General features: G+C 55.2%; 1 protein-coding gene and 1 long non-coding RNA gene across 5 annotated transcripts; one reads left to right on the forward strand and one right to left on the reverse strand.

The window, feature by feature from the left end:
• Positions 1–5,138: 5,138 nt before the first annotated feature.
• On the forward strand, positions 5,139–18,487 carry LOC147368816 (uncharacterized). Its single transcript, XR_015166846.1, has 2 exons — positions 5,139–5,239; positions 18,172–18,487. It is a non-coding gene; the product is annotated as an uncharacterized LOC147368816 (long non-coding RNA).
• On the reverse strand, positions 11,208–15,620 carry NMRK2 (nicotinamide riboside kinase 2). Of its 4 annotated transcripts, none has more exons than XM_086410146.1 (7): positions 15,505–15,620; positions 13,648–13,738; positions 13,091–13,139; positions 12,847–13,003; positions 12,262–12,333; positions 11,794–11,900; positions 11,208–11,526 (listed from the first exon to the last, which is right to left on the reverse strand). In XM_086410146.1, exons 1-7 carry the CDS (start codon positions 15,528–15,530, stop codon positions 11,441–11,443), a joined length of 588 nt encoding a protein of 195 aa, XP_086266272.1. In that variant the 5' UTR covers positions 15,531–15,620; the 3' UTR covers positions 11,208–11,440. The 4 variants fall into 4 exon arrangements, with proteins under 4 accessions (XP_086266272.1, XP_086266271.1, XP_086266273.1 ...); XM_086410145.1 differs by having other exon boundaries at positions 15,362–15,620; XM_086410147.1 differs by lacking the exon at positions 13,091–13,139.
• Positions 18,488–20,243: the final 1,756 nt, after the last annotated feature.

Here is a 20,243-nt window from a genome sequence, read left to right on the forward strand (position 1 = left end):
TCCTGCTCTTCTCTGCTTGGCTGGGATGGGGGTGGCCTGCCTGGCAGTTAGCTGGCACCACAGCCTCTGTGGCCTCTTGTGTCTTCTTTCCTCTGTCGCTGCGGGCCCTCATGGCCCAGGGGGGTCTTGGAGGCTGCCCCTATCTTGGGGCTCAGCTGGGGACGTCTCTGAAGAGCTGGAGGCATCCAGGCGACTGGAGTTGGCTTGGAGGGGTTTTCTGTCCCTCTGCTCCTGAGACACTGTCAGGTCACGTGGGCCCCCTGCCTGCTCTGGGTGTGCCTGGAGGAGGTGTCTTTGCCACTCCTGCCCCCAGTCACCCAGCCTCTGGGTCTGGAATGTGGTTCCGAAGAGGGTCCCTCTGACCCGCTTCCTCCTTCCCAGTGGCCTGGTCAGCATTCTGTTCCCTCGTTCCCTGCATCTCCCTATTCCCCCTGTTTTAAACCAATTTTAGAAAAATTGAGAAGACTGTAAAATTCATTTTTCTTTTTTTATTTGGGGGTGTTCCTTTTTTTGTGGCCGTGAAGCACAGCATGGGAGATCTTAGTTCCCCAGCCAGGGATCGGACCCATGTGCCCTGCAGTGGAAGCATGGGACCCTAACCACTGGACCACCAGGGAATTACCTGTCCTTTTGGTCAACAACTTCCACTTTCAGAGTCTCAGTAGATTTCAGCCTGTGGCGTGGTCAAACCCACTCAGGTTTCTCCAGTCGGTCCGTGATTGTCCTCCACGGCTGGCGCCTGGTGGTGGCCCTTTGAGACAGGACTCTGAACAGCACATCCCCCTGTGATTCATTGCAAAATGCAGTTGGCCTGTGGCAGGAAAGGGGCGCCCAGTGTGGGTGACTGTGAGATCACCAAACCATTGTCCAGGTGCCACCTGGAAAAGAAATGGGCTTCCTTGCAGTGCTGGAGGGCCTCCAGACCCCAAGAGGGGTGAGCCAGAGGCCCCCTGAAGGCTCTGGGGCACCAGTGAATAGCATTCAGCTAGCCAACCTTTATGCAGTTAGGCTGTGTCAGGGAGATAACAGGAGGCAAAGGAGGGGCCTCACTCTCCCAGTCTTTCTGATTAAGGCTTCTGGGTAGAAACCACAGCCCCCTTTGGACTCACACCTGCCCTTTCAGAATCCAGAGCACTTCTGTGCTGAGGGCAAATTCCCCAGTGTCATCAGGGTCCTTGCTCTGAGATGACCTCTGCCCCCGACCCAGGTCATCTCGAGTTGCTTTCTCAATCTGTCGGCTAAGGGCACAGGGAACCACTGTGTGTTCACAAAGCACCTGCCAGTCTCTGTCCCCCACAATCATTTACTAATAGTGTTGACCCTTGGCAGAACCTGCAGGCTAACATGCTGTGATTCACCTTGTCTGGCAGGCAGGCCCCCAAGGAGCCCCTGCTCCTGCTCCCTACTCCCTTAAGAGCAGGCTGGCCTCATGGCAGTTCCTGATGACAGAATGCTGTGGAGGTGCTGGAGGTCACATCGGTGGGTAGTCTGCACAGACTGACTTCCCTCTGACTTCATTGCTGGCTTTGACGTGGTGAGATTTGTCCACATGTTGGACAGGCCTATGCGGCAAGTAACAGCCAGCGGGCAGCCAAGCCCACCAACCATGTGAGGGGTTCTAGCCATGGGTCCATCCCCAGTCCAGCCTTTGAATAAAGCCTAGCTTGGGCTTGCGCCTGAATTGCAACCTCCTGAGGGACCTTCAGCAGAGGACCCAGGTAGGCCAATCAAGACTCCAGGCCCACAACTGTGAGATGACAACACATGTTTTAAGGTGCTGGGTGTGTGGTAGCAGACTTGCACTGATGAAGGTGCACAGCAACGCGCCCCCCCCCCCGCCCCCGCAACTGGTTCACTGAGCGGCTCAACTCTCACTTCCCCTTTTTCAGAACCCCTTCCCTCTGCCATGCCCTCAGCCCCTTCTCTTTCAGGAGTGTGATTGGAGGGGCGGTGCAAGTTAGTGCTGAGTGCTACAAGGAGCATGGACCTCCCAGTAGGTCTGCAGAACCAGGGCTTCCTGTGCCTGGGTTTGTCTTCTTGCCTGCTTTTTGAGGGGCTTCCCTCGTGGCTCAGTGGTAAAGAATCTGCCTGCAATGCAGGAGAAGAGACATGGGTTCGATCCCTGGGTTGGGAAGATCCCCTGGAGGAGGAATGACAACCCACTCCAGTTTCCTTGCCTGGAGAATCCCATGGATAGAGGAGCATGGTGGACTAGTCCATAGTATTGAACTGAAGAGGCTTAGCACACACCCATGCTGCTTCTTGAGCGGGGTGGGGTGGGGGGGTGGGTAGGGGATGGGGAGTATGAACCATGGGAGCCATGAGTCCCGTCCCTCCAGCTGGTGGTGTCAGGATGGACCTGCCCAGCGGTTGGTTCATATGTGTGAAGCTTGTTGCAAGGAAGCCATTGAAAGCCCATGTTTATCTCAGAGCTAAGCTTGTGCAGAGGATGGTGAATGAGGGAGGCTGGAGTTCTGCTGCTGGCTGCACCCTGAAACTGCAGAGATCCTCCTCACTACCTACCGCACCATGATGGCAACAGCTGCTCCCATCAGAGACACTAGGAGGTGGGGGCGGGAACTCCTAGACCCTGCGGAAATGAATTAAATCAGAGCAACTCAGAGTCCCCGAGAACTCAGGCCAGCCAAGTGGTCCCCGGGCAGGTCAAATTCTCCAAGTAGATGTCATGACACCAGCTGCAGAGAGAGATGGTGGCGGGCACAGGGGTCATGATCATGCCTCTAGAGCCACGCCAGGAGAGGGTCTGGGAGGGCTCCAATTTGGGACGTTAGAGACCAAGCTTTATTTGATTGAAGTCACGAAAGTCAGAGAAGGTCAATATCATTGCCCCTTAGGTTCTAGTTGATCTGATGATTCAGCTCTCAAGAGGGGTTTAAATTTCGCCAAACAGCTCAAGAGGGTGCTTCAGGGGATTTCCCTGGTGGTCCAGTGGTTAGGGTCCTGCACTTCCACTGCAAAGGGCACAGATTCAATCACTGGTCAGAGAACTAAGATCTTGTATGCTGTAAGGTGCCCCCCCCCAAAAAAAAGTAAAAATGTGAATAAAAAAGTGCTTCAGGCTAATCTTTACCATTACTATCAGAACTGAGGTGTCTTTACAACTGATCTTTGCCACTGTTGCTTCTCTTGCCTGATAAACAGTCTTTCATCTCCGCATTCTTTTGTTTGCTAAGTGAAATGTTAGTCACTCAGTCATGTTCGGCTCTTTGCTACCCCATGGACTGTAACCCACTATATTCCTCTGTCCATGAGATTCTCCAGTCAAGAATACTGGAGTGGGTAGCCTTTCCCTTCTTTAGAGGATCTTCTGGACCCAGGGATCAAACCCAGGTCTCTCCCTTTTTGGGTGGATTCTTTACTGTCTGAGCCACCAGGGAAGTCCTTTGTTTCTTTAAGCTCGTTAATTATAGAGACCTGTTCTGGGATGCACACCATGGCCAGGCTTAGATCCCGAAATGACTAAGACCAGAAATGGCTTCTCTCTTGTCAAGAAAGCAGTGCCTGGTTCTGTTTCTTCAGCCCCCCTACCCTATCTGCTTCTGTCAGCTCCCTCAGACTGGGGCCATGCATGACTGGGGCTATTTCCAGCCCTGGGCTGAGCTTTCTCACTGTTCCCTGAATCTGGGCCATGGCTTCCATCTTTCGGGGGAGGGTTGACAGCTGGCCCTGTAGAGAAGTTCTCCAAAGGTCAGGAAGCCTCCTGGCACTACCAAAGGCCAGCAGAGAAGGGTCAGGAGGGGCTGGAGCTAGGGGAAGACTGGGTAGGGGTGGGGGTCTTGGGGTCCCCTTGAGGGGAGATGATTTCAAGGCCACCCCAGGACAAGGACTTGGCACAGGGGGATCCAGCGACATCCTGTCGTTGCCCACCCCATCCATGTACCTTCCTGCCTACCTGTTGGGCAGGGAGCTGAGGCAATGTGGACTCTCCAGGGTGGTGGGGTGGGCAGGGTTCAGACCCTGGTGTGGACCAGGTGGGGCGTGGACAGAACTGTGGGTTGTGGCTGGGCTGCTCACCTGGGGGCTCCTGGGTGAGTGACTTCTTTTTCTCCTTTCTTTGTTTTGCCATGTGGCTTGTGGGATCTTAGCTCACCAGCCAGGGATTGAACTTGGGGCCACAGCAATGAGAGTGTGGAGTCCTAACCACTGGACCGCCAGGGAATTCCCAGGGACTTGTGTTTTAATCCCCTCCTTGTAGCCCGCTGGAGAGAGCAAGGGCCCCACTGAGGGGTCAAGAGTGGCTAGACGCAGGACGTCTGACACAGGCAGAGGAGTGGATGGTTCCTTATTAGTCATGTGGACTCACAGCTCCTGGAAGAAGGATGCCGCAGGCCCCTGGGGTACTTGGGGCGCACTCAGGCAGGGTGAACCCAGGGCTGTGTGGGGCAGGCTTTAGTGATGAGAGGACTAGGTGGGAGGGTGTTGCTGACTTGCTTGAATAATTCTGAGGGCTGGCGGGGCAGTGACAGCAGGAGCCCATCCGGTCTCTTGGTCCCTTCAGAAGGCGGGCGTTGGGCCAGTGGACCTCATCCGGGGTGGCTGGGGCCCTCCTGGTTTTCCTAGTGCATGAGATTGGGCCTTTTTTTTGGCCACATAGCATGTGGGGTCTTAGTTTCCTGACCAGGGATGGAACCCTCGCTCTCTCTGCGTAGAAGCGTGGAGTCTTAACCCCTGGAGCACCAGGGAAGTCCCAGATTGGGCCTTAACTGAGGCCGTCCACCAGCATCTCCATTAACCACGCACCATTTGCAAAATGAGTCAGCTGGACCTGGGTTCACGTGGCCCCTGATCTGACTCTTGGCAGGCAGGGCTCCTCTGTGTGCGCCAGCTTTGTCCTTGGAGACAGTGGTGCCCAGAGTCGGGGCAAGGTATGGAGGAAGGGGTATGTCGAGGCCCAGCACACCCTGGGCACCCCCTCACTAAGCGGGTGGTGTTAGATTGGGAGGCTTGGCCCAGGTGTCACCAGCCCATGCTGGGTGCTGCCCGCCTCTCGGGGGGCAGAGGGCTGTCCTTCCATGCCATCTGCCCTGGCCCAGTGGCTGCACGCCCACAGCTGCTGTGCTCCTGACCATACTTGGGCAAGAGGCAGCAGCCACTATTAATAACCGACGTGCCTGCCCAGGGCACAGGGTGGCCTATAAAGCCAGCCCCGCCAGCATCAGGAGGCTCCTTCAGCCCCCGAGACCTTTAGCCCCCCCGTTGTACAGAGAGAAAAAGAAAAGTAAGTACTGAAACCATCCCCCTGTCCCTCTGCCCAGCCCCACTCGGTGGCCCAAAAAGTAAGACACAGAACCATGGTGAAAGACATACCCCACGCAAAGGACGTGTGAACACAGCCTCGTCTCGGGGCACTTCACCGCCGGGCTGGAAAAGGGGGCAAGGGAGAGGGAGGGGAGGAGCAGGGGGCTGGGCCTTCTCCTGGACTCTCCTTGTCCTGAGGGGGCAGAGCCGGGGGCCCCTCCCTGGCCAGTTGACCCCAGGATGCCTGCGTCCTGCAGTTATGGCTGAGGTGCTGTCTCCCCTCAGGGAGCCCAGGGCTTCCCCCAACCCACCCCACCGCTAACTCCCCAGTGTCCTCCACCTCACCCCTGCGCGCGTGTGTTAGTCGTTCAGTCGTGTCTGACTCTTCGCAACCCCATGGACTGTGGCCCACCAGGCCCCCCTGTCCATGGGATTCTCCAGGCAAGAATACTGGAATAGATAGCCATACCCTTCTCCAGGGGATCTTCCCGACCCAGGAATCGAACCTGGGTCTCCTGTGTTGCAGGCACTAGGGAAGCCAGTGGCTGAACCCTACCCCCTGGGGTTTTGTATTTTTGAGGGTCCCCAAACAGGAGGACTTACAGGTGGGCCGTTTATATGATGGCAAGTTGCTTCTGCACCCTCTGCCGCTCCCTCCCCTCCCTGGTTTTTCGAAGGCTGAGAGAAGCTTAAACTGGACGAGATGGCCATGAGGGCATGTCTTGGAGGGAGCACCAGGCTCCCTCCAGAGTGTGCTGGGTGGACTTGGGGGGTGCTCCTGGGCGACCGCGGAGGGCCTGTGACTGCCTGTCTCTCCCAGTCAGCCTGCTCCTCCCTTCGGCACTGGCTGTCCCCCCACCCCACGGTGTGCCCCAAGGACGCCCCTCAGCGTCCTGGCAGACAGGATGCCTGAGGTGGGGGCCACCACCTTCAGAGGCAGCTCTGACCCTGCGGGGACTCAGGTGGGGCGGGCAGAGTTACTGCTGATTAAGAGGGCCGGCTGAGTGCTACTTGATGTGGGTGGCAAGTGCTTGGGGTAGGGGCGTCCTGAAATAGAACGAGGAAGGTGGGGGCCAGGGAGCGGGCTCTGCAGCCTCGCCTCCCCCACCTCCTGGGCCTCTGCTGCTGTCTTCCCCCTCCCAGGGCTGTTAGGATATTCAGGAAGGGTCTCCCCAGGCAGAGCTCTGGTGGGGTGACCGGCCAGAAGCTTGCCTGGGGACGCTCTGCATGGAAGGTCACCCACCCATCTGTATGTCTGTGGTGGGCTGGGGTGGGACGGGGTATCCCCAGAGGGACTTCCTAATCAGGGTGGCCTCAGAGGAGCCAGATTCCAGTGAGGGGCCCCCGGAATCTCTCCCATCCCCCTCAACCCCCAGCAATCCTGAGGACGCACCTTGTCCCCCCTTGGAGGTGAGCTGCCTGGTGCCTGGGGCCCTGTAGGGATCCAAGAAGTGGGGTGGCGGGCAGGCCAGGCCAAGTTCCTGGGGATGGGGCTGACTTGGCCCAGGAGGGTGTCAGCCACCAGATGAAGGGCTCGTGGGTGTGAGTGTCACATGGGTGTGTGTCAGGGTCTGTTCCATCCTGGGTGCTTAGCCTGGTCTACACAGTGAGTCCCACTCGGGGCGCCCCAAGTCGGGAGTAGAGTTTTGAGCCAGTTCTCTGCCTTTAGTCCAGCTTGGCTCCCCTTGGCTCTGCTGACATTCAGGCCAGATGGGTCTTGGTTGTGGGGCGTCCTGGGCACTGGGGGGCTTGGAGTAGCCTCCCTGGCCCCACAACCGTGATGCCAGGAGCCTCCAGTGTAACAACCACACAGCCCTAATGTCCAGTGTCACATTGCCCAGTGTCCCCTGGGCAGGGGGCAGCATCGCCCCCAGTTAAGAAACCCCAACCTGAGGTTGTTCTTGGCCTTGGGCATTCCAGGAAGGTGGGGTGCTTATCACTGGGTGCCCCAGGGGTAATTTTAAGGGACACGGGGGCAGGCTTTTTTAGTGTTTTTAGTGATGTGTTTCATTCTAACGCATGTCAGGACATGCAGGCTTTCCCATCCACAGCAAGGTCATAAGGTTTCCTCTTTAAGTGAATTTAGTTAAAACCAATAAAATAAGCGAGATTCGTAAAGAGAACTAATTACATACCGTACTGGTAGGGGAGTCTGCTCCAGCCCCATGATGGGGGCAGGAGGAGAATGAATGGCCACAGAAGGGACCTCAGAGGGAGGCAGTGGGGGCACCAGGAACTGGGAGGGGCTCCTCCGGGCCTGGGGCTGGGGGGCCTGGTGGTGATGGGTCCTGCAGGACTGTGGGTACAGCCATGTCCCAGGCCCATCTGCCTGTCCTGGAACCCTGTCTCCTGGGGCCAAGGGACTCCACCCCTGGGAGCCTCAGTTTCCTCATCTGGAAATCAAGAATAGGTTATTCTGATTGTCAGAGCACAGGAGAGCTCTCTCAGACTCCCCAAGCACCAGACAGGTGTCCCACAGGTGGGTATACCCACTCTATGGCTGGCCAGGCTAGGGGCGGGCCTTGGGCTCCTTGTCATGGAGGGTGGCAAGACCTGCCACAGACCCAGCAGCAGTGGGCTTCCCAAGCCCAGGACAGGAGGTGAGGCCCAGGGGGCACATTACCTGCCCAGGGGCTCTCTCCAGGATGGGCTGAGGCAGCTGGGTTCCAGGGCTGCCCACTCACGTTCCAGGCTGCCTGGTCTTGGGGCCTCCCATCCTAGGGCCTGGCCCTGCCTGGCACTGCCTGGCCTTGCCTGGCACTGCCTAGAGACTGCCTGGCACTGACACAGGGGGTACTTGGTGGACACGGGAGGGGCGTGTTGGGTTATTCTTGGCGTTCTGTCTGGGGAAGGCACAAGTTAGCCTGGCCTGGAGCCTTCCTGTGGTGGGGCTGATCCGCTGGGCCCGTCAGGCGGTTGTAGAAGGACTGAGAGATTCTTCCAGGGGTTCTAGTGGGAGGGCCATCTGGGGCAAGTGTGAGCAGCCTGGCATGCTTCCCTGGCTGGAGAAGGCCCTGGGTGGGCATTTCCAGACTGGAGTTCAAATCTGAACTCTGCTGATCGACCATGGGGAGGTCCCTTCCCTCTATGAGCCCTAGGGAAGTGGGTCATAGGATAACCCACCCTCTCCAGGTGGCTGGCCCCCATTAGGGAGCAAACTCTCAGTTTGCCTGGACCCGGGCTTTCCCAGTGTGGGGAACCCTCAGTGCTGAAACATGGAAAGTTCTGTGCATGCTGGGTCAAGATGGTCCCCCGCCCCGCCTCTACTGTTTTCATAATGACCAAGGTGTCTAGTGACCCGGCAGGGCTCAGGCTGCCCCGGAGCCACCTCTCCCGTATCCTGGTCCCATCCTGGGCTATTTTGGGCCTGGTGACCGGTGGATCAGCGTCGCTGTGCTCCGTGCCTGTGGCAAAGGGCAGGACTTGGCAGCCCTACTGAAACTCGCTCCTGGCCCTGCCCCAGCTCCCTCCTGCCCTCCAGGACAAGGTGACCACTCCCTGGGGCCCTCTACCCCAGCCCTCGCATACACTGTGTGTGTGCAGCCACTGCAGGAGGTAACTGATTCCAGCTGTGCAGACTTGAGGGTCTGCTACAGCCACTCAGCTGGGCCACGTGGCGTGGAAGAAGCCGTAGCTGACGCACACGTGAATAGGCATGACTGAAGGCCAGTGAAGCCTTATTTATAGATGCTGAAATTTGAATACATGTAATATATGTGTGTCATGAAATTTAATTCTTCTCTTAAATTTTTTTTCCCACAACCATTTAAAAATGTGAAGCCATTCTCAGCTTGAAGGATGTGCAAAAACCTACAGTGGGATGGCTTGGACCCAGGGGCCATCCTTTGCTGACCCAAGTACTACATACCCAGTAACTCTAACCCATTACACTGAGCACCTGATTTATTAGCAGGACAGTTATGTGCTGTTAGCGAGTTATGAGTATTAATGCATTTTTAAAAATCTTGTTCAATCACTAAGTCGTGTCCGACTCTCTGCAACTCCATGGACTACAGCAGGCCAGGCTTCCCTTCTCCCAGAAGGGAATCCTTCACCATCTCCAAGAGTTTGCTCAAACTCATGTCCATTGGGTCAATGATGCCATTTTTTAAAACAATATTTTTATTTTACTCTTCTTTTTGGTCATGCCAAGCCCTGTGGCATGTGGGTTCCCCAACTAGGGATTAAACCCGCTTCACCTGCACTGGAAGTGTGGAGTCCCAACAACGGGACCATCAGGGAAGTCCGGCATTAATGTATTTTTTTATTAAAGTCACAAATGTCGAAAATTCCACTGAATAAAAGTCACATTGGGAAATTCCCTGATAGTCCATTTGGTAGGACTCGGTACTCTAACTGCAAGGAACCCAAGTTCAATCCTTAGTTGGGAAACTAAGATCTCATACGCAGTGTTGATGTAGCCAAAAAAAAAGTTACTTTGGGTGATTTTTTTTTCTTATCAAAACCTGATGAGTTAAAAAAAAATTATTTATGACACGCAGGATCTTAGTTCCCCGACCAGGAATTGAACCCACACCCCCTGCAGTGGAAGCACAGAGTCTTCACCGCCGGACCACCAGGGAAGTCCCTAGAAGACTTTGTATTTTAATTTGTATTTATGTATATATTTGGCTGTGTTGGGTCTTAGTTGCAGCACTTGGGTTTTATTTCCCTGACCAGGGATCAAACCCAGGCCCCCTGCATTGGGTGCTCAGAGTCTCAGTCACTGGCCCACCAGGGAAGTCCCCCAACTTCTCCTTGTATGGACACCAGTCATACTGGATTAAGACCCACCTTCATCATGACCCAGTCACATTCTGCGGTCCTAAGGGTCAGGGCTTCAACATATGAATGCGAGAGTACACAATTCAGCCCATAACAGTGTCATTTGCTCTTTGGTTTTGTTGATTTGAAGCAAGCAGACACTTAACAGGTTCAACAAATGTCCCAAGACTTGGTGTTCTGAGCCACGAGGTACACGGTTGGACGATGGCCAGGCAGGAAGGGACACCCAGGCCCTCCTGACCTTCAACCTGTAGGCTCCTTCACCTTTGCTCCACGGCCCCTAGACAGACTAAAAATATGGTGACCAATCGTCTCGATTCTGAGAGATTTCTGGGGAAACAGGGCTTTCTGTGCTAAAACTAGGAAAGTCCCCAGTACGTGGGGATGGCTGGTCACCTTCCTAGTGGCTGCACTGGGCCTGAGCTGAAGCCCCTGCCCCTGCTGTGCTGCCTTCCATCTGCTCAGCCCTCTCTTCTTTGTGCCTTCCTCTGTGCTGAGTTATGAGGCTGCAGGGGCAAAAGGCAGTGGTGAGTGCTATGCCGGGTGAGTTCTGTTAGCAGGAAGACTGTTGAGAAGGGGCAGCATCCGAGCAGGAGGCTTCCACCTGGGATACAGAAAGCGAGCGATTTCCCAGGAGCCTGGAACCCCAAATGTGGGGTGGGGCAGGACTTGCAGGACGGACCCGCTGTGAGCCAGTCCTTTCTGTGGATCTCCACAGGCCCGTCTGTGAAATGGGTGTACACGATAAACTGAACCACTAGCCTTCTAGGGATGGCTCAGGGACACGGAGAGTGTCCTTATGAGCCTCCTGAATCATGAGAAGTAGTATCAGCTCCGATCAAGGGGGAGGTGCCGGGGTGCAGTTAGGGTGGGGCTCAGCCAAGACCTAGGGGCACCCTCAGGCTGGGCTGACTTCCCAGACCCTGCTCTGGGCCGCGCTGCGCCATGTGCTGAAAGCTGGCAGGAAATTTCCCTTTTGAGGAAAATAGGCCCAAAGACCCTCAAGCAGCCACCCAGGGCCACGCTGCCGTGGGTCCACCAGGTGGAGACTGCCACTGCCTGGAGCTCTCAGCGTCACCCGCGGAGGTTACCAGTACACTGAGGAGAAGGGCCGGGCGGGGCCCTCTTGGCACCTCAAACACAACAGGCTGGACCCCAACGACTAAAAAACAGGATTAGGTTTAATAAGTAAGCCACCGTCGAGGTTATGGATGGATGCCTCGTGGGCCCCAAGCTGCTGGGCTATGAGTGGGGCGTCCACTCTCATATGTACAAGACTTCCCCAACAGGGATGGTCACGCAGTGTCTGGCTGCAGTGCCACCCGCTGGCTGCGCTGTGGCCGGAGCTGTGCGTGGGTCCTTGCGGTGGGGGCTGGGACCTTCCTCTTGGGCCTCGCTAGGAGCGGTTCAGGAGTGAGTTCTGGATGTCTTCTAGGACCTGGTGGAAAAGCTCCTCGCGGGACTTCATGCCGTCCAGGTACACTGCAGTCGGAAAGGCTGTAGTCAGGGGCCCAGGGGGCTCAGCCAAGGGAGGGCCGGGTCCCTGGGGCTGCTGCCAACCAGCTCACAGCAGGGCTGGTGGACTGCTGGGTCAGGAGGAAGCGGACCCGCAGAGTTAGGCAGCTGGGACAGGCTAGCCTCTGGGCCCCAAAGCAAGAGAGACTGCTGGTGAGACGCGAGGAAGGCCTTCCAGGTTTCCCACCAAGTCCCAGCGGGGAGGGGCCTGCTTCATCTCACTCAGGGACTTACCCACTTCCACACCGTTGGCCTCCATCTCCCGCTTATACTTCTGGTACATAGGCCACACGTGGCCGTCGAAGAGGCCAGGGGGATCAGGGACCGCGTAGCTTCGCTTACTGGGGAGGGAGATGGGCAAGAATGAGCAACACCCAGGTCACCTGGGGGTGCTGCCAGTGCAGATCCTGGGGTGCGGGAACTAGGTCAGGAACGGGGACCCCACAGAGTCAGGGGCCCCGTGTTGGAGCCTGGGTGCCCCAACTTTCAGCATTTTTCCCAATGGGCCTGGGAGATGCCCATGGCAGGGCAGGGGTGGGTCATGCTATCCTGACCCCAGGCTGTGGGCCTTTGGAACCCAGCACCGGCCACCCAAGTGCCTGCTGCCGAGCAGTCTGCAGCTTCAGAGTGGCCGTGTGTCTGGCAGGCATTACCCATTTCCTGGTCCCCCCTGGGGACGCAGATAGGGCCCCCCAGGCTCACCTTCTCCTCCACTTGCACTCTTCGTAGGGGACGGTCAGGAAGTACCTTCGGCTGTACAAGTCCACCAGGGGCCTGGCAGGGGTGGGGGACACGGTCAGTACTCGTGGGCCAAAGCACACAACCCCAGAGCCTCCAGGCATGTTCCTGGGTGACAAGGATTGGGTGGGGAGAGGGGTCTGGGCTGATTAAGTTAGGGATGAGCGAGGGACCAGCAGTGGCCAGTCTCTGGCTATGCCCACTGCACCCCCTTACTCTGAAGGTGGAGTGATCCCTCTCTCCCAATTCAGGGGCCCAGAGAGGTACAGTGTCTTTCCCAGGGTCACCCAGCAAGGTTGGGGATCCCACCGAGCCTGCTCTGTCTGAGGAAGCTGAGGTCCTACACGGAAGACACAGTTCCCCCAAGAGGTGTGGGTTTTTGCCCCAGACCCTTGGGTCCGACTCCAAGGCCTGCCCCCACCCCTACTCCCGTTGCCCCAATCCCAAGCCTCCCACACCCCCAGGCCTTGGTGTCCTGTCTGTCGAAATAGAGACTCGGTGACCTAGGAGGGCCCGCATTGCCCAGGGCCCAGATCCGGAGATGCTCACTTGTAGCTGTAGAGCAGGAAGCCTTCCAGAATGAGGATGTGGGTGTCTGAGGCGTCCAGTCGGACACTGACCCCGTGGGCGCGGGCGAACTTCCGGGGGCTGCTCATCCAGGCCTGCACGGTGCTCAGCATGGCCTCCATGTCCAGGGACTCCAGCACTAGGGGGCGGGAGACAGGGCATTGGTGGGGTGGGGACCAGGGGGTACTGTGGGCAGGGGCGCAGGGCTGCCGCCGTCCATTCTTACCGTCCCACTGTTTGAAGCCGTCCTCCCCAACTGCTATTTGGTCTTGGGGCTGAAACAGAGGAGCCCAAGCCGCGGGCTCAGTGCCCGCCTTCCCACCTCACCCCACCCTGGGGGAACAGCACCCGGAGAGCCCCCTGTGAGGGTCCGGGGGCACCTGCTTGCCCCGTTCCCCTGCAGCTGAGAGTCACGGGCTCTGAGGTCCCAGGCAAGGCACTCAGAACCCCCTCCCCAACTTCATGACTACTGGGACCAGGAGTTGGGACCAGTTACAACCATAGTAAAGTTGCCCCTCACCCTCCACAAAGCAACGAGGGTGGGCTCAGAGCCCATTTTGCAGATGGGACAGTGGAGGTGCAGAGGATAAAGGGCACCGCCCAGGTGACACATCCGCTCTGGGAACTGCACTTTCCCTGTCTGTGCCCTGAGAACGTGCCAGGCACATAGTAGGTGCTCAGTAATTGAGAACGCCGGCCCCAGGGCGCCCCCGAGGGGTCTGCCTGCCCTGAGGCTCCTTCTCAGGACCACCCCCCTCCCCTGCCCCTGGCCAGGGCAGCCACCTTGAAGAAGTCATCCTGGTGGATCACGCAGCAGTTGGGCAGCACCTTGAGGAGGTTGTTGGTCAGGGTAGTCTTGCCGCCGTTGGTCATGCTGTAGGCAGAGCATACATGTGAGGCTGCCTGGGTCCCTTCTGTGGGCCTGTCTGGGTCTGAGGGGCCCCCAGGATCAGACTGAAACCTAAAACACAAGGCTATGTGCTAAGAGGGTATTTCTATTCATCTAAAGTCAGGGGATGAGATGGTTGGATGGCATCACTGACTCAATGAACATGGGTTTGAGCAAACTCCGGGAGATAGTGAAGGACAAGGAAGGCTGGCACGCTGCAGTCCATGGGGTCAAGAAGAATCGGACACGACTGAGTGCTGAACAACAGCAACAGCAACAGAAAGTCAGGGGAGGGGTTCTGAGTGGCCAACCTGGGCCGCCCGGCATCCTGCTGCCCACTGCCCGCTCGGACCAGGCACAGGCCTGCACTCGCCGGTGGGGAGAAACAGAGAAAAGAGCAGAAGATGTGAAAACAAGCTGCCAAGTTAACATGCAGTCTCAGGTGGGGTCAGGGAAACACTGCTTTCCGTGTTCAGACTCATTCAGTGTGACCGCAAACCCAGGAGGTAGGGCCGGGAGCCGGTCTTACAGACCAGCAAACTGAGGCCCAAATGTGACCTAGCCTCTGCAGGGCTTTTAAAAAAAGCCAGACTATTAAACATGTGCTAAGGAGAAAACTGCAAACCTGGGAAGAGGCAGTCACCTTAGGACAAAGGGTGGGAATTCCCTGCTGGTTAGGACTGAGCTTTCTCTGCTGAGGGTCTTAGTTCGATCCTTGGGTGGAGAACTAAGATCCCACAGTCCATGTGGTATGGCAAAAAATATATAAAATCCTCAAAAAACAATGGGCAAAGCAGGGTGACCTGCTCAATCTCATCTGCCCGGGATATCTCTGGTTTTAGTGCCCAAAGTCCCAAATCCTGGGGATCCTTCAGTCCCAGGAAAAGCAGGACAATGGTCACCCTAAGGACTCTAGACTGGGGCTGTCAAAGGACACAGAAGGGTGACTGTCAGGCCTTCCTGGACGTGAGTGTCCCTTTGACCTGGCTGTCCCTGTCCCAGGAATCAGGAGTGGAAAGCTGAATGTGGAAGGAGGGAGTTGCAGCTTTTAAAAGAGCTGGTGGGAAAGGAGACCTCCATACCTGAAGCGGAGCAGGTTAGAACTTGCCTGACGTTAATTTGAGTTGTTGCTGACAGGCACACCGTGCCCTCAGGGCCGGCTACAGAAATGGGGGCCCTTGTCTCATTCTGTTAGGAATTTCAAGAGGTTGATGGAGCACTAAACCAAACGCAGGGTGGACCCAGGGCGACCTCCCAGGTTGGAGCTTCAGGCTAGCCCAGCTTCTGCTAAATGCTTCCCAGGCATAGTCCTAAAAGGCCACAACCCCCATGAAAGCAAGGTCCCTGCCTGAGGTCAGCAGAAGGAGCTTCTAAAGGCGGGTGCCACCCAGTGGAGTGCCACTCTGAGGACCCCACTCCACCTGCCCAGCAGCTTCCTGGGGTTGGTGTCTCCCCATCCCCACCCCCCAGCCCTTCAGAAGACCTGCCTAAGCTTTATAAAGTCTTCCGTCCCCAGGGGTCTAGTCTACTCTGGGTTCCGGGTGGGGAAGGGACTTCCAGTGGGGAATTTCCGAACAGAGGGCAGAACCCCACTCCCAGCACTCCGACCTTGGGCATCGGGTCCCTGCGACACCAGGCGCCAGGCAGCCCTCCATTCATTCCCCTGGCCTCCTGCCCAGGCCGCCGCCTTGGCCCGCACAGGGGCGCGCCGGCCGGCCTCTCCCTCCTCCGCGCGCTCCCGGGCCGCTCACCCTCCGATGCCCACGATGTACTTCATCTCGGCGCGGAGGGGCGGCGGGGACCGCGGTTGGCAAGCTGACTCCTGACTCCCGGGTGCCCGGCTGGGCCCAACCCCGCAGTGCGTCCCGGCTTCATTGAGAAAACCCCGCGCCTTTATAGGCTGGGGCAGCCCGGAGGCCCCCCGGAGGGACGCGGCCCACCGCCTATGGGGAGCGCGGCTGCGCGCTGAAGTGGGCGGGAGGGGTTGGGGGGTGCGCGCTGCACCTGTTCCCACTGGATGGAAATAGCTCCACTCTGCCTTTTGCCTAAATTAGTCACGGGTCGACCAGGCAGAGGGGGTGCGGGTGGATGTCACCCCACTCCCTCTCCCCTCCTCCTACTCCTTCCCTCCTCCCCCTCCTGGCCAGGCTGCCCAGGGGACAGATAACCGACCACACACCTTCCCTCCCTAAAAATATCCAGGCCGGTGTGTCCCCTCGCCTGACCCTGACATTAAGGCCGATTTTGGTGGCTGAAGAAAGGAACTCACACCTCCCCCCTGGGCCGGGTCTCCAGCCACAGCAGCCAGCCAGCCCCAGGGGCTCCACACAGCGGGGGACTTCCTTTTCTAAGGGGGTTGCTGCCAAGATGGGCTTAAAGTCCAGAGTGGTGAATCCCAAGATAGCTTCGTTCAGGACCCTGGCCACTGGAAAATCTCAGCGTGGCACCAGGGGCCCCACGTGAGGCCTGGCGTCATTGGGTTTAACCTCTGGCCTCTCAGCAGCTGGGTGGGGTAGGGTGGGGGAGGCATGGGTGTGTGGATCCCCCCCCACAACACACACACCTTACTGACCAGCTGGGACCATGTCCACCAGAGGAGACCTTTTGCTTTCAGGACCCCCTTTCTCACTCTTGAGGACGACTGAGGATCCCAGGGAGCTTTGGTTTAAATGGATTACTGTTGGGTCTTCCCTGTAGTCCACTGGTTAAAACTCTGTCCTTCCAGTGAAGGGGGCATGAGTTTGATCCCTAGTCGGGGAGCTAGGATCTCGCAAGCTGCTCAAAGTATGGCCTCAGTAAAGAAATAAATAAATGGATTATCGTTGTGGACAATATTTACCACATTATAACTTAAAACTGAGAAAGATTAAAGCCTTTTCAACTTTTAAAATGATAAAACTGCATGGTCACATGAATGTAATATACATATATATTTATAATTTTATTGAGTTTTGGCTGTGCTGGTTCTTTGTTGCTTTGCTTGGACTTTCTCTAGTTGGCGTGAGCAGCGGGGGCTGCTCTTGGTTATGCTGCACAGCCTTCTTACTGCGGTGGCTTCTCTTGTTTCAGAGCACAGGCTCCAGGCTCGCAGGCATCCGTAGTTGCAGCACGTGCGTTCAGTAGTCGTGGCCTTTGGGCTCTGGGGTGCCCGGACTTCAGTAACTGTGGCGCACAGGCTCAGTTGCTCCAAGAAATGTGGAATCTTCCCAGACCAGGGATGAGCCTGTGTCCCTTGCACTGGCAGGTGGATTCTTATCCACTGCGTTACCAGGGAAGTCCACAAATATGATATTTTTAATGAAAAATAATAGTTTTTAAAAAACTCAGGGAGGGGGCTAGATAAAATTTAAAACTTTTTTTGTATTGAATGACATTATTAAGAAAGTGAAAAGGCAAAGCAGGGGATGGAGGAAAATATTTACAAGTCACATATATGGTAAGGGGTTATTAGAATATGTAGAGAACTCTTACAAGTCAGCAACAAAAAGACAAATGACCCAATTTAAAAATGCACAAAGACTCGATAGACCTTTCTTCAAAGAAGATATACTTGTGGCCAACAAGCACATGAAAAGATGCTTGGCATCACTGATTATCAGGGAGATGCAAATGGAAACCACAGTGAGGGAATTCCTGGGTAGTCCAGTGGTCTGGACTCTGTGTTTCACTGCCAAGGGTGCGGGTCAATCGCAGGTCAGGGGACTAAGATCCTGCAAGCTGCAACCCCCAAAATGAATAAATAACCCACAGTGAGATACCACTCACACCCACTAGGATGGCCATGGTCAAAGAGACGGACTGCGTGTATGTCAGTAAGGATGAGAGAAATGGCAGTCCTGTGTGTTGCTGGTGGGCATGGGAAGCGGGGCAGTCTCTGTGGAAAACGGCAGTTTTTTGGACCCAATTTCACTTCAAAGTGTCAACCCAAGAGAAATGAAAACACATGTCTCCACAGATGATTGTCCATGAATGTTTATAGCAACACGACTCATAGGAGCCAAAAGGTGGAAATAACTAAGTGTCTATTAGCAGATGAATGGATATACACACTGATCCATTCTCCCACGGACTATTATTCTGCGATGAGAAGGGGAGAAGCCCGGACACTCTCTACCACGTGAACGGACCCTGAGGACACAGTGCTCAGTGAGAGAAGCAGGCACAGAGGGACACACAGGGCGTGATTCCACTGATGGGAAACGAGCAGAGCAGGCCAATCCACAGAGACAGCGTTTGTGGTTACCAGGGCCTGGGAGAGGGCAAATGAGGGGTGATTACTTGTAGAGTGTTCTTCTGAGGTGATGAGAATGTTCTGCAATTAGACAGAGGTGATATTTCAGAGCACTGTGAATGCACTATCGCCTAATGGTATACTTTACAATAATGGTTAGTTGCATATTATGTGACTTTCGCCTCAGTTGACAACAACAAAAAGGCTGAGGACCCTTCCAGCTACGGTCAGAGAGAGAGGACAGACACATTGCTACAGCAGGAGGGTCAGAGAGATAACCTGCTGCCGTTTGTGAAGATGGAGGAGGAACCATGAGCCAGGGATGTGGCGGCTCTAGAAGACGGAAAAGGCAGGAGTCTGTTCTTCCCTGGAGCCTCCAGAGGGACCAGTCCTGCCCCCATCTTGATCTTAGCTCTATGAGACCTGTGTCAGACTTCTCACCTCCAGAACTGTCAGAGAATAAATTTATATTGTTTAAATAAAAAAATTTTTTTTAGGTTAAAGAGTCATATTCTGTGCGTGTGTGTTCAGTTGACAAGTTGTGTCCGACTCTTTGCAACCCCATGAACTTCAGCATGCCAGGCCTCCCTGTCCTTCGTTATTTCCTGGAGTTTGCCCAAGTTCATGTCCATTGAATCGGTGATGCCATCCAACCACCTCATCCTCTGTCGCCCCCTTCTCCCCCTGTCTTCAATCTTTCCCAGTATCAGTGTCTTTTCCAATGAGTCAGCTCTTTACATCAGGTGGCCAAAGTATTGGAGCTTCAGCTTCAGCATCAGTCCTTCCAATGAGTATTCAGGGTTGCTTTCCTTTAGGATTGACTGGTTTGATCTCCTTGCAGTCCAAGGAACTCTCAAGAGTCTTCTCCAACACCAGAGTTCAAATGCATCAATTCTTCAGTGCTCTACCTTCTTTAAGGTCCAATTCTCACGTCTGTACATGACTACTGGAAAAACCATCACTTTGACTATATGGACCTTTGTCAGCAAAGTGATGTCTTTGCTTTTTGACACACTGCCTAGATTTGCCATAGTTTTCCTGCCAAGAAGCAATCGTCTTCTAGTTTCATGACTGCAGTCACCATCCACAGTGATTTTAGAGCCCAAATCACTTTAATGTCTGGTTTAGAAGGGTTCTCACATCTGCTTGTGGTTCAGCTGGTTTCCATAGTTGTTTTGGTGGATAAACAGGAGAAAGGGCTTCCCAGGTGGCACTAGTGGTAAAGAATCTATCTGCCAATGCAGGAGCCATAAGAGACATGGGTTCCATCCCTGGGTTGAGAAGGTCCCCTGGAGGAGGGCATGGCAACCCACTCCAGTATTCTTGCCTGCAGAATCCCATGGACAGAGGAGCCTGGCGGGCTACAGTCCATCGGGTCACAAAGAGTCAGACATGATGGAAGTGACTTAGCATGTACTCACAGGAAGAAAAATCTAGCTTTATACACAGATAAAGGAGGATTTTTAGCCTGTTTTAGGTCATCATGGGTAGTTTTCTTTGTCCTACAGCTGAACAGGTCGGAAGGAGGTTTATGGAGGTGGATTGTTCTTTTTCACTTTCTGCTCCATTAAAGGCCATTGGTCCATCTTTGCACTTGGTTTCTTTGCTTGTTTTTGTTAAATGATTTTGAAAATAACTTTGTTTATTTATTTTTGGCTGTGCTGGGTTTTCGCTGCTCTGTGGGCTTTTCTCTAATTGTGGCGAGCAGGGGCTACCATCTGGCTGTGGTGCTGAGGCTTCTCACTGCGATGGTTTCTCTTGTTGGGGAGCACGGGCTCTAAGGCACATGGGCTTCAGTAGTTGTGGCTCGTGGGCTCTAGAGCACACGCTTAATAATTGTGGTGCCCCCTGCTGTGGAAATATTGAGTCCTAACCACTGGACCACCAAGGAAAGAAAACGAAAGGGTTAGATGCTCAGTCGTGACCGACTCTTTGTGACCCCATGCACTATAGCCCAGCCAGGCTCCTCTGTCCATGGGATTCTCCAGGCAAAAGTATTGGAGTGGGTAGCCATTTCCTTCTCCAGGGGATCTTTTCAACTGAGGGATGGAACCTAGGTCTTTTGCATTGGCAGGCAGATTCTTACTGTCTAAGCCACCAGGGAAGTCACTTTGAATGGATCTTTTTTCCATATATGATTCTGACCTTGAAGACCCCCTGAAGGGGTCTCAGTGACCGCCACCCTCAGCCACCCTGGCTTACTCTTTAAGAATCCTTGGTTAAGAATTCTGCGTTTGAATCCTGCATTTGAATCCTGGT

Source organism: Bos grunniens, chromosome 7 (genome assembly GCF_055505025.1).
Source record: "Bos grunniens cultivar Pamir isolate PY7600 chromosome 7, Bosgru_T2T1.0, whole genome shotgun sequence".
In the NCBI taxonomy this organism is placed as follows: Eukaryota; Metazoa; Chordata; class Mammalia; order Artiodactyla; family Bovidae; genus Bos; species Bos grunniens.

What these genes read in the sequence shown, in the direction of transcription:
- NMRK2 (XM_086410145.1), bottom strand. Translation starts at nt 15,408, where the DNA reads ATGGAGGGCTGCCTGGCGCCTGGTGTCGCAGGGACCCGATGCCCAAG. An exon ending in GCAGGGACCCGATGCCCAAG is followed by an intron (nt 13,739 to 15,361) that starts GTCGGAGTGCTG and finishes CTCTGCCTACAG; the next exon opens with CATGACCAACGGCGGCAAGA. An exon ending in GAGTGCAAGTGGAGGAGAAG is followed by an intron (nt 11,901 to 12,261) that starts GTGAGCCTGGGG and finishes CTCCCTCCCCAG; the next exon opens with TAAGCGAAGCTACGCGGTCC.